The sequence below is a fragment of the Caretta caretta genome, chromosome 2 (genome assembly GCF_965140235.1).
Source record: "Caretta caretta isolate rCarCar2 chromosome 2, rCarCar1.hap1, whole genome shotgun sequence".
NCBI classification, from domain to species: domain Eukaryota; kingdom Metazoa; phylum Chordata; order Testudines; family Cheloniidae; genus Caretta; species Caretta caretta.
The window spans coordinates 84023605-84038662 of NC_134207.1; the positions used below are offsets into that span (position 1 = coordinate 84023605).

The 15058-nt window shown below is 39.3% G+C and overlaps 1 protein-coding gene across 1 annotated transcript in view; it reads right to left on the reverse strand.

Moving 5' to 3' along the window:
* Positions 1–9468: 9468 nt before the first annotated feature.
* Positions 9469–15058, reverse strand: part of YES1 (YES proto-oncogene 1, Src family tyrosine kinase) — a 68106-nt gene continuing 62516 nt past the window's right edge. Inside the window, exon 12 of the mRNA XM_048840409.2 lies at positions 9469–11392. Within this exon, the coding sequence (XP_048696366.1) occupies positions 11184–11392 (209 nt within the window). The 3' untranslated portion in view covers positions 9469–11183. The remainder of the gene's footprint in view (positions 11393–15058) is intronic.

The following is a 15058-nucleotide window of genomic DNA, read 5'->3' on the forward strand; positions in this document are numbered from 1 at the left end:
GAGCAAAACTACTTTATTGTAGCAAATTTTACAAATGTTAACAGAAAGCATTGGTTGTTACGTGTCATTTTTTAAAAAAAACAATGTACATGTTGCCAACCCTTGGAATTGTATTGTGTGACATTGATAGGCCTAGTCTACACTGCATGGTTAGACTGATGTAAGCTGCCTTGGATCGACCTAGCTGTGCATGGGGCTTGTCTACACTACCTGCCGGATCGGCCGGCAGCAGTCGATCCAGCAGAGGTCTATTTATCGCATCTAATAGAGACAAGATAAATAGACTGCAGAGCTCTCTTCCGTTGACTCCTTGTTCTGGTGGAGTACCGAAGCGCAAGTGGAGTCGACGGGAGAGCATCAGCTGTTGACTTACCGCGGGGTCTTCGCTGCGGTAAGTAGATCTAAGTATGTCAACTTCAGCTACTCTATTCACGTAGCTGAAGTTGCGTATCTTAGATCGACCCCATGCAGTAGAATAGACAAGCCCTGAGCGTCTTCGATTAAATTTGGCTTCCACCATTGTAAATACCTCTCTGTGCTGGTTTAGTAACACTACCTCCCCAAACAGCATAGAGTCACAGTCAATGTAATTAGAACAACACAGTGTCAGCGTAGATACAGTGTTGCTTACCTGAACTGTAACTGGTCTCCTGGTGCTGTCCCATAAAGCCTCACACTGACACTACAATCAATACAAGCAGTCCTGGTGGAGCGTGCACCACTGACACCAGGAACCAAGTGTGCATGTGCACAAATGAATTAATAACTATGGCAGCTGTATGCTGACATAATTTAAGTCAACATAATTTTATAGTGTAGACCAGGGATCGGCAACCTTTGGCATGCGGCCCATCAGGGAAAGCCGCTGGTGGGCCAGGCCGGTTTGTTTACCGTCAGCGTCCGCAGGTTCGGCTGATCCCAGCTCCCACTGGCTGCGGTTCACTGTTCCAGGCCAATGGGGGCTGTTGGAAGTGGCATGGGCCGAGGGATGTGCTGGCCACTGCTTCCAGCAGCCCGTGGGAGCTGCGATCGGCCGAACCTTCGGATGCTGCAGGTAAAAAAACCGGCCCGCCAGCGACTTTCCCTGACGGGTCGCTTGCCAAAGGTTGCCAGTTCCTGGTGTAGACATTGCTTTCTTGTTTTTCTTAATGCCCCTGCTGCTAGAGTCATAGGAGGACATGAGAATCTTGGCTTTCACTTAAAAGTAAGTTTCTAGCCTTTGTGATTGTGGAGAAAAGTTAAAAAAAAATGTGACCTAAGTGTGCCCTAAAGGTTAGACAACCAGAAAGCAAATCTGGTTTGTGGGGAGGGGGCTGACTCATTATTTTTGAATGCTTGGGGTTGGCAATATAAGGACTAGCAGTTTATGGGACTGTTTCCCAAGGAACCAAATTAAAATAATTACAATAAATGGCAAAATTCTGACGTGGTTTCTTGCCCTTCCTCTGAACCCCCTGGTTCTGGTCACCGTTAGAGGCAGGATACATAACCACTGGTCTGAATTCATAGAATCATAGGTCTAGAAGGGACCTCGATAAGTCATATAGTCCAGCCCCCTGCACTCATGGCAGTGCTAAGTATTATTTAGACCATCCCTGACAGGTGTTTGTCTAACCTGCTCTTAAAAATCTCCAATGATGGAGATTCCACAACCTCCCTTGGCAATTTATTCCAGTGCTTAACTACCCTGACAGGACATTTTTCCTAATGTCCAACCTAAACCATCTTTGCTGCAATTTAAGCCCACTGCTTCTTGTCCTATCCTCAGAGGCTAAGGAGAATATTTTTTCTCCCTCCTTCTTCATAGAATCATAGAAGGTTAGGGTTAGAAGAGACCTCAGGAGGTCATCTAGTCCAGCCCCCTGCTCAACCTTTGTAACAACCTTTTTTATATTTGAAAACTGTTGTCCCCTCTCAGTCTTCTCTTCTCCAGACTAAACAAACCCATTTTTTCAGTCTTCCCTCATAGGTCATGCTTTCTAGACCTTTAATAATTTTTGACATTTGACAATCATTCCAGACATTTAATCATCTTGTCTGGACTTTACTCACCAATTTTCTGAAATGGATTTGTCAAACCTTGCTGTGGAGAGAGGGGAGATCACCCTTTGCTACTAATCCTGATGTTAGATTACACCCAAAGGAAATATCTGTTTATAAGTACCACATGCACATGGTATCCATATTACTTAATTCAATAACAGCCTGAAAAGGCTTTGAGTGCTGAGGCTATTTTAATGACAATGGCTCTGCAGGATATGTTATGCTTTCTAATAATCTACTCATTTGTACGTTAACCCCAGCTAAGCAGTCAATCAGGCTTTGCCTTCATAAATCACTCTCTACAAATAGCTGTCTTTGTGACAAATGTGTTGAGAAGATTAAATGTAATGTTTTCACCACAGTGTTTCTGGTAATTATGGCACTTGTGTGACTGTACTAAACGTTTAAAGGCCCGTCCATAAATTACATAATACTTTTTTATGGATCTGCAAGACCAACCCACCACTTTGTAATATTAAAACAAACTCACACAATTAAGAGCCCATACATTCCTTAATGATTATCTAATTTATGGACAGCAATGAAGTACTTCAGTGTTGAACATTCCCTCCCGATTGTTGTGTGTACAGGAAATAATGAGGCACCCAAGAAAGCCATCATGGAATCCCCATAAATTGTTCAAGAGGACAAGAAATAGTATCTCCAATAAAATGTCTATTTTTGATTTAAATCCAGGCCCTTGAATACTAAATTAAAATGGAAATGCAGAAGAAAACCTCCATTTATTGCACTTGAAACTCTTTATTACAGAAGAATGAAGATACATAGAAGTAATAAAACATTAAAATGAAAAATTATATAATCATACTAAAAGTGAAAAGAAGTAGAGGTGTAATACAGACTCAACTTGGATAAAACAAAAACACACGATTACTTTGCTGACAGCAATAGAGGGCTGACCTTGCTCCCTCTTAACTTCAGTGCTAACAGGAATGGCCCCCAGATCTGGAATGTAAAAGTTTTCAGTATGCCATTTGTTTAATTGTAGCCCAGCCCTGAGGTGTGACTGCCTTCTCCCTTTCCTCCTCAGGGTTATGGGTCCTTGTTTCACCTATATGGGTGCCTGGTGCCTCCACCCAAGCAAACCCCTTAATGCAGAGAACACAGAGGGCTTGTCTCCTGGCAAAATATTTCATATAATCTCATACAGAGGGGGTGTCAGAGCACACAAAACTAAACTAGCTATCACAATTCCCACAGTAATAAAACAGTAACTGGGTCTTTATTAGGTATGGGGAGCTCAGGATAAGGGTCAGTGGAACAGGAGATTAGGATAAAGAGACAAAACAACAATATTTAACACTAGCCCTCCCAATATTTACAGCCAGTACAAACCTCCCAGCACCTGGATAGGCAAATAGTGATCTTAAGCTCAGTCTTTCACAGAATCATAGAAGACTGGGGTTGGAAGAGACCTCAGGAGGTCATCTAATCCAACCTCCTGCTCAAAGCAGGATCAACCCCAACACCCCTCTTTGATGGGTGGTGCAGCGCTGATGTCCATGGTGGGCTCAAAACAAAATAAAAAAAATTAACAAACCAGGGTATTCTCTCAAAGTATGTGCACCAAGGATGGTAAGATCTTCCTTGGTGCTCTGGTCTGGATTCCAATGTGCAGTTAGGCTGGCTCTCCTTAGTCTTCAGAGTTTCTGGTCTCTGCTGTTTAGTGACCCAGAAATCCCAAAAGGACTCAAAATCTTTCCTTGGGTAGAAATGTGGAGGGGTAATGCAAAAGGACCTTTCTGGCAGAGATGCGTCTCTCCCTGCTATACTTCCAACACAGCTAAAACCAAAAGTAAAACCAAACCCTTTGTCTCTGAGTTCTGGCTTATGATTTGTTCAGGTAATGTTGCTCACTAGTTCTATCTTCACGCTGAACCCTAAGCAATCTGAGAAACAGAATCCTGAATCTTTTCCACCATTGCTGCTGTAATCCAGGGCGAGTCCCCTAAATGCTCAGTGCAGTATTTCAGCAGCAGCATCTCCAGGGTGTTACATCATAACTGCTCTAAAACAGCATATTTCTGTGCTCAGTGCATGTGCAGGACATTAAAGGCAAGTCAATTAACTATATATTTACCACTTTTCACATTCTAATTTAAAAGGATAGCTGTGGTGGAGTTTAATCTGGAGCCTTTAAATTTTTGGTGTTGTTCTCAGATTTGCATATTTGTGCCCATACACTATGTAACCACATTCAGGAGCAGAGAATCCACTGAAGTGAAAGAAAAGTTGTCTCAAGGAGAATGTAAACCTCACTCGTGATCAGTTTCCACTTTTAGAAAGTTTAGTTAGCACAAATTTGACTATTGCTATTCCTAGGAAGGGCTCCCCCCGCCTTTACATTCCTTTTGATTTGTTTACTTTACACAGGATGCTCAACATTCAACCTCACACTGAGAGTCCACATCAGCACGTATTCTAGCAATTTCAGATATTCTGATGCATGATCTCTTTAGGATTGCTGCAGTGCCTCTGTGGTTACAAGGCAGCTGCATAGCTTTTGATGTCAGGGAGCTGTTGACATGCACACAAGTTTTCCAAGGTCATTTACTTTTGAGGCTGTGTGCATGTCTAATCTTTACAGCAGGAGACTAGGAGGGGAGATGTGTGAATCAAACACTAAATTTGCTGAATAGATAAATATCATATTGGCAGTATTTAGCTCATCAGAATTTACCCCTCCCAGTTTGTTGCTAACAGCCATAAGTAACTCCAAGCTTGGAGTTTATGCTAGCATCATCCCTGCATCATCACATGGAGAGCAAAAAGAAAAACTGCAGCACTGCACCTCTCCGTCTGAGAGAAATAGAAGAATTTTAGGTGAGCTGGAAGTGAAGATCCTGGCTAGCCCCACTCTTTCCTGGACCTTGCTGGTGATGGTTGCAGAGAAGATAGGACACAAGAGAATGAAAACTGCTGGGTAATTACCACACCCCCTTGATTTCAGATAGCAGAAGAAGTGCGCACACATCTGTGTGGCTTCCTAACAATCACGCCAGGCTAACTCCGTCTGTGTAGATCTTGCTAGCCTCTTTAGGATTATGAACTTCCTGGCAGATAACCCTCTTTTGCTGATATAAAGAACCCAGAAATGTAAAACAGAGCCTCAGCTTTCATTTAAATAAAAGGCAAACATTTTTAAACTTGAGTTAGGCTAACTTGGAAAAATAGGGATTTAAATCCACACTTTAGGTATCTAATGTTTGTTTGAGAGATGCTGAGCACCCCCATCTCCCACTGACTGCAGATGCTCTGCACCACTGGGAAACACGTTTGGCCACTTATTTCAGTGCCGGATTTAGCTTTCTAGGTTGAAGCATCGGAGTTTAAAAATGTTGTCTTAGCTTTCCCTTTTACTTGTCCAAAGAGCCCTGAAAATAGAGTTGTCAACGAACCAAGAGGGTTGAGAGCTTGTCACTGATTTCCCTAAAGATTACAGATTATTCACTACCCCCCCCCCCCACGGATGTCCAGGGGTAGGCCGTGATCCTGATTTTTGGAGGACTCCAGATGCATTTGGAATTACATTACTGCTGATAGCACTAGGGCTACGACAAGTTTCCTCCTGCCAGCTAGTTGCTCACAGCTAGGCTTGCACATTTGCTGAACACACAATGTGACAGACAACAAACATGGAAAGCTCAATAGTATGTTAGACAGTAGGAGCTAGTGGGCTATATGTTGGCAGAGAACAAAGAATGCTGGTATTTAACATCTCCCTCCCTTTCCATTCTTTTATACAAAATAAATTTTGTGTTTGGATGTTAAATAACCCTCCCACACCAATCACATTAGTCCTGGACAGTGGGGTGTTCATGGTAGTCAAGTCAGTTTGGTGCAGTAGAAAGAGAGAGGCATGGGCCTGGTGCAAGGCGTGAGACCTGAACCAAAGTCAGCAAAAGTTATGCTCTGAGCAACAGTCAGGCCCTGTCAAAAGCAGGTGCTTGCCTGCAAATTAGTGTCCGGTACACGAACTTGGCACCCATATTGCTAGCATTGCTAAAACACACTCTGAATATGTAAACACAGTCCAGCAGGCCAGCACAGGAACACCCCAACCTAGCACATGATAAAATGGTTTGACAAATGTGAATAGTGAAAATTTGCCTGAAACAGCAGGAGTAAAAGTACAAAGACAGGTGTTGAATAGGAATGTTTTGTCTGAAACATCAGGATAAAAGTACAAGAGGCGGTAACAAACATGTCATGAAACATGTAAAGGTGATATGTAAGTTGTTGATCCCATACTGTTTGTTTCCATCTATAAATGTTGGGATACATCACCGTAACCCTTTGTCTGGCCTAGGGGACAGTGGAAAGTCCTGCCGCTGACTGAGCTGGTCCCTTGTCACAGGCATAAGTGTGTTAGTGTACCTGTAACCATTGAGCCGGGCTACTAAACCAAGTCTTGGGGTCTTCTTATTGGTCGATTCCGTCAGAGCTTGCTGTATGGGCTATCTGGCCAGAGCCAGTACAGCACGCAAAAAGAAAACACACATGCAGCTGAACATCTGACAACATTAGGTTTCTGAAGTGATGAAGAAACACTATTTGGAAGATCCACCCAAAGCCAGCAAGGTCAGCTCTGGCCACAAACCTCGTGCTCCTTATCAACTTATCATACATGCAGTCAGCTGTTGAGCCCGCAGTTGCCTGAATCCATTCTGATGTCTTCAAGGTTGGTCTCATTTTTGAGAAAGCCAAGTGATAGGTAAGTTCTCTTCCCAATTTGTGGCATTATCAGGGTGGTGAAGTTACCTTTTTTGAGGTGGGGGGCTTAGTTCAGCAAAATCAGGACACATTTGTCCAGCTCCTATACCACTGGCACTTTCAAACTGTAGAGCAGAGAGAAGTCCCAACATGCACATGACTATTAGAAAATGAATGAGAGCGAGAGAGAGCGAGTCGCAGAACCTGGCACTAATTCAAATCCAGCTGAGGGCAAGGAAAAATAAAAGTTATTACCATTTAATGGATATTCAGGGCCTCATACAAAATGCACTGACACATCCACATCAGAGTTAGTGCACACTTGTTGACGGTTTCTAGTGGAAGCCCAGGAATGAAAAATAAAAAAAAACCTATTGACAGGGCAGAAGGAACACTCTCAGTTCTCCTTGTAGCTATCCTATGGATAAAGAAAAGACTGTCTTCACAGCTGTCAAGTTGGCATCTGTTGTTTGTAGCATTGCTGAAGCCATGTTTGTCCCAGAATATGAGAGAGACAAGGTGAGTGAGGTCATATCTTTTATTGGACCAACTTCTGTTGGTGAAAGAGACAAGCTTTCAAGTTACACAGATCTCTTCAGGCATCTATCCCTCTATTCACAGATGAAGTTTTTATTCAGCTCCTCCTTCGTAAATTCTGATTTCGCCCCAGGCCCCACTGTACACAGTCTAAAACTGGCCCTTAATTTTTTAAAAAGAAAAATGGCATTTAGGGACAGCATGTTTTTTCTCTCATTAAAATAAGTGAGAAACTCAGAAGAAAGTGGCAGTGTTCAGCAACTGTAGAGCAGAGTGCAAATGATCTGAAATTTTTATACTATCGAGTTTATTCTCATTTAACACAATATGACTGAAATTTTTTTCTGAAAATTATACAACAGAAATAAGTTTGTACACACAACCAGCTAAAGAAAATTTAATTCCTCACTGTTTTGTGATAAACTTAATCACTAACAATATTTTGATTCATTTCAAGAAGAACTCCCAGTGTATTCTGCAGCAAAGCCCTTGCATTTTGTGGCAGGCTGGTGGAAATGCTAAGTTCTACAGCACCTTTAGATAAAATATTTAAAACAGAAATTTTATTGGGTTAAGCATGAAAACGAACAATTCCTTCACTATAACTGAGGTACTTATTTTGATATTAAATTTAGTTATTTTTAAGTTTTGTCCACTTTTCCAGTTTTTAATTTGCCACAGATCACCACTTTTAGGGTTATCATCATCTTAGATGAAAGGGGAAGATTGCAGAACTCTGAATTGTTGCAGACTGTCTGCAAGTTCATGAAGACAACACTGCATTGGTTTATGTTTTGTTTACCTTTTCAAGGTCCTCTTCACAACCCATGAGAGCTAGAAACAAGAAAAAAAAAACCTATGGCACAATACTATATGGAGGGTACAATTCCATAGCTGCAAGACCCAGGAATATATAAGGCCCTTTTTATAACTATGCTAAAGTAGCTACTTATTTTCTCTAAAGAGTAGGCACATACACAATGTTTGTACTTTTGGAACTTTAATTACTCAAAAGTAATATAAAAATATTTTAAAAATACTAAAGCTTGAGAACACTGCATGATAGAAACAGTTTGAAAGTCTTCCACAACAAATGTATATGACAAAACTGATGAACAATTATTTGAGTACAATTTTTACCAGAAATATTACATAAAATGTTCCCATTTAAAATCAATAATAAAAAATAAACATTGATTACACTACAGGAAATACTAAAAATATGGTAAACTTCGCAGTTTATAACTTGTGTAGAAAGAATCTTTTGTTTTGTAATTTTATATTAGAATTGTTTGATGTAGCTTAGAAAACATTTTAACAAGTAGTACAGTCTTAATATACAGTGGCCCTCCTCTACAGTTGAGAATTTGGGATTGGCTGTAAGTGCCCATTGAATGATAGTGGTCATAGTGACAGCTGATGTTTCTTAACTTTAGCAACAAGTTATGTCTATCACAAGAGTGGATTTATGACTTCCCAGAACAATTACACAGAAATCAGTAATAGCTGTTGACAACAGATAAGGTACAAGAGAGCAAATAAATGCTTGTCTGTAGTAAGGTGATGCCCAACTAGAGGATTTTGTTTATTTTGGAATTTCTCTTATGGGAATTCACATAATGCCGGTTCCTTGTAAGAGTTGTAAGATTAGATAGGATTTGTTCTAAATGATCACTACTAAGGAGTTCTGGAGTGCTCTAGAAAATCTTCACTTTCACAATAGATTTCACAATTCAAATGTCTGAAAAAGTATATTAAAAATAGCTTAAACAGAAAAAAAAAATCAAAACTCCGTTCTCTGCAGCTTCAAAAAATTTTCCTCCAAAAAGCAGCTAGCACATGAAGTAGTTTTGAAACCTTGAAACCAAACAATTTTATCTTTTTTAAAGTAAATCAGATGCAATGAGGGAGACATTTATTTTAAACCAATTCTGCAAAAGAATTCCACAGTGCCATACTTTATAAAAATAATTACATAATTAAACTTATTACTATTACATAAAAAGCGTAAATGTGAACTTTGAAATTTTTGTTAGGGTAAGATCCATATCAATGTCTTGAGGTGAAGGACGGTTAAAAATAAAAATTTCATATACATACAGAAACTCTTTCTGGAGAAGTTCTATAATACACAACCATTTACAATGAACGAACTCATTAAGTTAGTGTTTTATTTCTTTACTATACAAATGTTATTACAAGGAATTATTCCATTCAGTCATTAAAATCCAATTAATGCCAGCAACATTTTCAGGCATTTTTACTGTAACTGTATTAATACATAAACTTGCACGATTGTGTTACCCATTTTAAAATATTCAGAAAAAATTACAATTCCATAGTGTTCTTGGTTTTTTACATAAAGCCCTTTTAAAATTTGATAATCACGCGTATATAGAAGATAAGGGAAAATGCAAAATGATGGCACTGTTCTTACAAAGTTTCATTTAGTGGAGAGATTCAGTATGAAGAATGTAGTGTAAACATGTGAAAAACAATTTTTAGTACCAGAACTACATTGCCCACTTGCATGAAATTCATTTGTCAGATAGTGTTACACTGCTAATATGATCATCATCATGATACCAGAGAAAACCGTTTAGTTTCATAATTAAAGTATGTTAGCTTAATTTGAAAATTCCAAACTTCATGTCACCAGATGAACAGAGGACATGAAGTTATTGCTAGATATGTCAGTAGTTGAAGAAAATATCATAGATTTAGTGTGAGCTGAATGCCAGCAAAGGTTTGTCATCACTGTATTATGTCAATATTAAATATACTTTATCCGTCTAATTTTTAAGCCTTCACATTTTCTTCTCCTATTTATTCTCACTTAAATAATTCTGTGTGTAAGAGTCTTTATAGTCACGAAAAGCAAAAGTGCAATCAAATCCCTGAACTAGTGTAATTTTACATTTGTGGCACCCATCACTGTTAATACATACTAGCCACATCCCACAGTACCAAATCTGTGTTTTAATGTGTACTGTCTAAAGGTGGCCATTTACCAGCTAAGGTCTTGATCTTGCAATGAGCTTTGTTTAGGTAGTCTTCCCACACAGAGCTCATTGTAGGATTGGAGCTTAAAAGTTTACAGAATTTTAACCTCTGATTGTACTGTATGGTTTCAAGTTCAAACTTTATCATATTTTATCAACACAACGTTATAAAATATTACCTCATTTTCTTGTTATCTTCATTATTCTTAACTATGCAGAAAAAAATAAAAATGAAAAATCTCACGCTACTTTCCAGTTACATTAATACAAATATGAACACAGTGCATTATGCTCTCCAATTCCACTACTGAGGTCTAGCATTTAATCAAGTTTGTCATACACTGTTTAAATTTCTGTTTTAACCTTGTCTATCCTAATTAAGTCCATGCAAGAGGAAGCTTAAACTGAAGATTACTATCAATATCTCAGATATGGTGGTATCATCTTTAAGAAAAAGTCCATCTAATTCTGAACACAGGAAATTTTATAGACCTGGAATGGAATTGTTTGGTCCCATAAAGTTCCTTTGTTTAAATTTTTTTTTTTTTTTAGGGGTTTTTCTTGCTAGTAATTGTCATGCTGACACTCACTTTACCACTGAGCAACTTCAGCAAGCTCCTTTTGGACCCTGAAATCAGTTTGGGGGGGTAGAGGGGGGAGAGATAAAGGGGCGAAATCACATCATAGGTAAGTTAGGGTATAACAGTTTAAAAGTGGTTTTGTGCAACTGTATTATGGAATTCCAGTTTGCCATTAAATGCATGCAGAGTGAAGATTTTCTTTCCTTGGATTCCTTTAAAGAAGCGAGGAACTCTTTGAAAGTCCTTTACATTTGGCAGATTTGTGCATGTTATGTAGGTTGCTGGCTTATAAATTGTCTCCAGGCTGGTACTGTGGTTCTGTAGCAGTGAAGTAGTCTTCCAAGAAAGACTGAATATATTCAAATGTTGGTCTTTCATCAGGGTCCTTCTTCCAGCACAGTTTCATTAACTCATGGAGAGACTCTGGACAGCCCTGTGGGCAAGGCATCCTATACCCACGTTCTACTTGTTCCAGAACTTCACGATTCACCATCCCTACAATAAAGAATTTTAGGTGTTAATGACATTACACAAAGAACAGTTTACAAAAATCCCTCAGCTTTTTTCTGGCATCAGACCACCTGAGAGTTAAATATAACTGTACTGTCACAAGGGACTCTTAACTATAGACACAGTCTGTTGGATTAATTTTGTAAATTTTAAAATAAGTATATTTTCTGAAATATTCAGTTACACCCATGTTTCTCAAATAGTTAGTACTGGCCCATCCTCATGCTTCTCCAAAAACTTTTGCTAAAGAACATTTCCTCTTTACTTGGAGAAAATTCCTGCAAAGGACATCCCCACAAAAAGACCCTTACTCCTGTCTGGAGTTCTGTTCATTGGCCACTTGATCTGAACAGAATACTAAAAGAGATTCTGTATACTAAAGTTCAGTTGATAACTTGCCCAGAACAAAAGTGATATATAAACTCAAATCAACACAACAAAATATTTCATATTATTTACATTTATTGATCTAAAACCTGTGGAACCCGTCCATAAGGCAGCCATTTTCAACACATACTGTATAGACTCTGGCTGCAGACAGCATCAGGTTGCTGTAAGTCAGGGAAGCCCCAAATCTGAAATTTCAGAAGCGAGCAGGTAGAAAGCAAGTTTAATATTCTCCTGTACTCAGTACTCTTAAACCTTATCAGTGGGATTTAAGATACTATGGGGTTCTAAAGCATTTTACATTTAACCATGCAATAATTAAATTGCAAGGCAAAAAACTACATAATTGTAATTAGAATAAAAATTATAAAATACATTTTACATTTCAAAAAGAGTAAGAGCAGGATTTTCCAAAACAGGAGCTTAAAGTTAGGCTCCTAACTCTATATTTATCTGCCTTAATGAATAATGAAGTTTTTTTTAAAAAAAATACTCAGTACCACCCAGCTCCCACATTTTTCTGTTTTTGAAAATGTTGGCTTTTGAAGGATTCATTTATGAAAATCATCAAAATATTTCCCTAAACACAAACAGTTCAGAATTTCAGAATATACTTTGTTAGGTAAATAGCAGTCCTAGTTCAGGAAAGAGGTATTTGCTGAGATTTTCAAGACAGCCTACAAGAGCATGGTTTTGGGTGCCTAACTCACTCTCAGGCTTCTTTGAAAATCTCAGCCATAATGGTTAAGTGATACTGCTTAAGCAATGCACTTTGCTTTCTTCTCTACAGCCATGGAGGTCCACAGCTGTCCAAATGGTGTTCTGCATAGGAGTCTGTGGTCGGCAGATTTTAGAGACCTGGGGAGTAGATGCCTGCATGCTGTGGAGCCTTACTTTTTAGGGGCTCCCTGCACTTTGTCATTATGACTGGTGGAAGGGCAGAGGCAGTTCACCAAAAAAACAGAGTTAGGGTAGGGTAGGGTTACCAGATAGCAACTGTGAAAAAACAGGACAGGGGTGGGGGGTAATAGGTGCCTATATAAGAAAAAGTCCCCAAAAAAGGGACTGTCCCTTTAAAAACAGGACATCTGGTCACTCTAGGCTAGGGGATCTTCCCCTCCATGATCCAGCTGCCACTGTTTCCTGCACCAAGTTGGTGCAATAGCAGTATTTGCTACTGCAGTCTCAAGGCTGTAGCAGCAGCTGCCAGAGTGGTTCCATTGCTTGGGGGTACTATATACTGCATGTAAGTTTCACCTCCAGTCTCTATAAAACCACTAGTGTTAAATCCTGCTGCTTGGGCTTGGCCCAGATAAAAGGATTTGGTCCTAAAGAAGCGGGACTAATTATGACACTCAAGTGTGGGTTAAAATATTTTAGCTTAGGACTTGTCAGCTTGTCATCATAGTGTTTATTCGTACTGGATCACTGAAATAGTTTTTTGGAAATTAATGGTATGAGTCACAACAGCATTAAAATCCTGAGGTATCAAAATTATGCTAAAAGCGAGTGTTCTGGACTTGCCTACATTCTGAGAGAAGACTCTTAATTGCAAATCTTACCCTTCTGACACTCAAAATATTATGCCTTCTTTAGGAATAAATGTTGCACTCATGTCTTTTTGGTTGGTTATAGCCTGGTAAGTATTACAAATTGGTGTGGTTCTGATGCACAGGGATGCAGAATGTGTTATGATGCAGGAACTCCTCTAGTAGGTTCTATACCCTCACATATTAGAATGTTATACTTTGCAGAGCCCATCCATAGCAGCACGCAGGGAAGATTTTGAGGACGTAGCATGGCCAATGCATCCTCAATTATGCAGGTCCGCTGATCTCCTCTTCCAGCAGGTGGCAGTAGCAGCCACAGAACACTAACCTATGGTGTAAAAATACTTTACCCTCGAAACTCATAGCACTCACCCATGTACAGGGAAGAGGATTTGGCATGTAGCAATGTAACGTAACGAGTATTATGCTTTTTACAGCACTGGCAAAAACACAAGAACCAACAAACAAAACCCCCACAAAACCAACAAAAATCCAAACAGAGCAAAACCACAAATCAAACCCAAACATTTAAAAGTAATGGATATCAATCAACTACACTGATTAAACATCCTTAGCCCCTGAGTCAAGACAACTTTCTGTGACGGAAGAAAAATTTCCCAGTTTCTCAATTTATTTATTAATAAGGCCCAAGCTGCATGTAGTGTTATAGAAACAGGGCTTGACATTTCTCTTTTTGCAACTTTATATAATGGAGCACTATACACCATTGCTTTCCTCCTGGAAAATCATTTTACTCCTCTAATATTCTGTTAAAGGGTAGCTTTGCTTTCTCCAATAATATTGGAAGTAGAGTATGTTAAAATGGCTAACAGTCTAATCTATTAGGAGAAAGATAAGTTTCTTCTGTTAGACTTATTTTTGGAAAGAGGACATAGAAGCCATTCATATTTCCAGTATTCATTATTCTACCTCTGATTTAGACATAGGAGAAGTAGAAAAGAAAGGAGCAGGAGGAAGATTTCAAAGAGCTTTATTTAAGATTATACTGTAAACTGGAATAAGATCCAAATGAGCAGTTTGAGAAATTAGGACTAAAAGGAGTATCTTTTTTGAGTTTCATTACCTTAACAGGTTTCAGAGTAACAGCCGTGTTAGTCTGTATTCGCAAAAAGAAAAGGAGTATTTGTGGCACCTTAGAGACTAACCAATTTATTTGAGCATAAGCTTTCGTGAGCTACAGCTCACTTCATCGGATGCATACTGTGGAAAGTGTAGAAGATCTTTTTATACACACAGAGCATGAAAAAATACCTCCCCCCACCCTACTGTCCTGCTGGTAATAGCTTATCTAAGGTGATCACTCTCCTTACAATGTGTATGATAATCAAGTTGGGCCATTTCCAGCACAAATCTAGGGTTTAACAAGAACGTCTGGGAGTGGCTAACTCATTATGCAAGGTAACCTATTTCCCCTTGTTTTTTCCTACGCACTCCCCCCCCTCAGACGTTCTTGTTAAACCCTAGATTTGTGCTGGAAATGGCCCACCTTAAATTATCATACACATTGTAAGGAGAGTGATCACTTTAGATAAGCTATTACCAGCAGGAGAGTGGGGTGGGGGGAGGTATTTTTTCATGCTCTGTGTGTATAAAAAGATCTTCTACACTTTCCACAGTATTACCTTAACACCATAGCTCACGAAAGTTCATGCTCAAATAAATTGGTTAGTCTCTAAGGTGCCACAAGTACTCC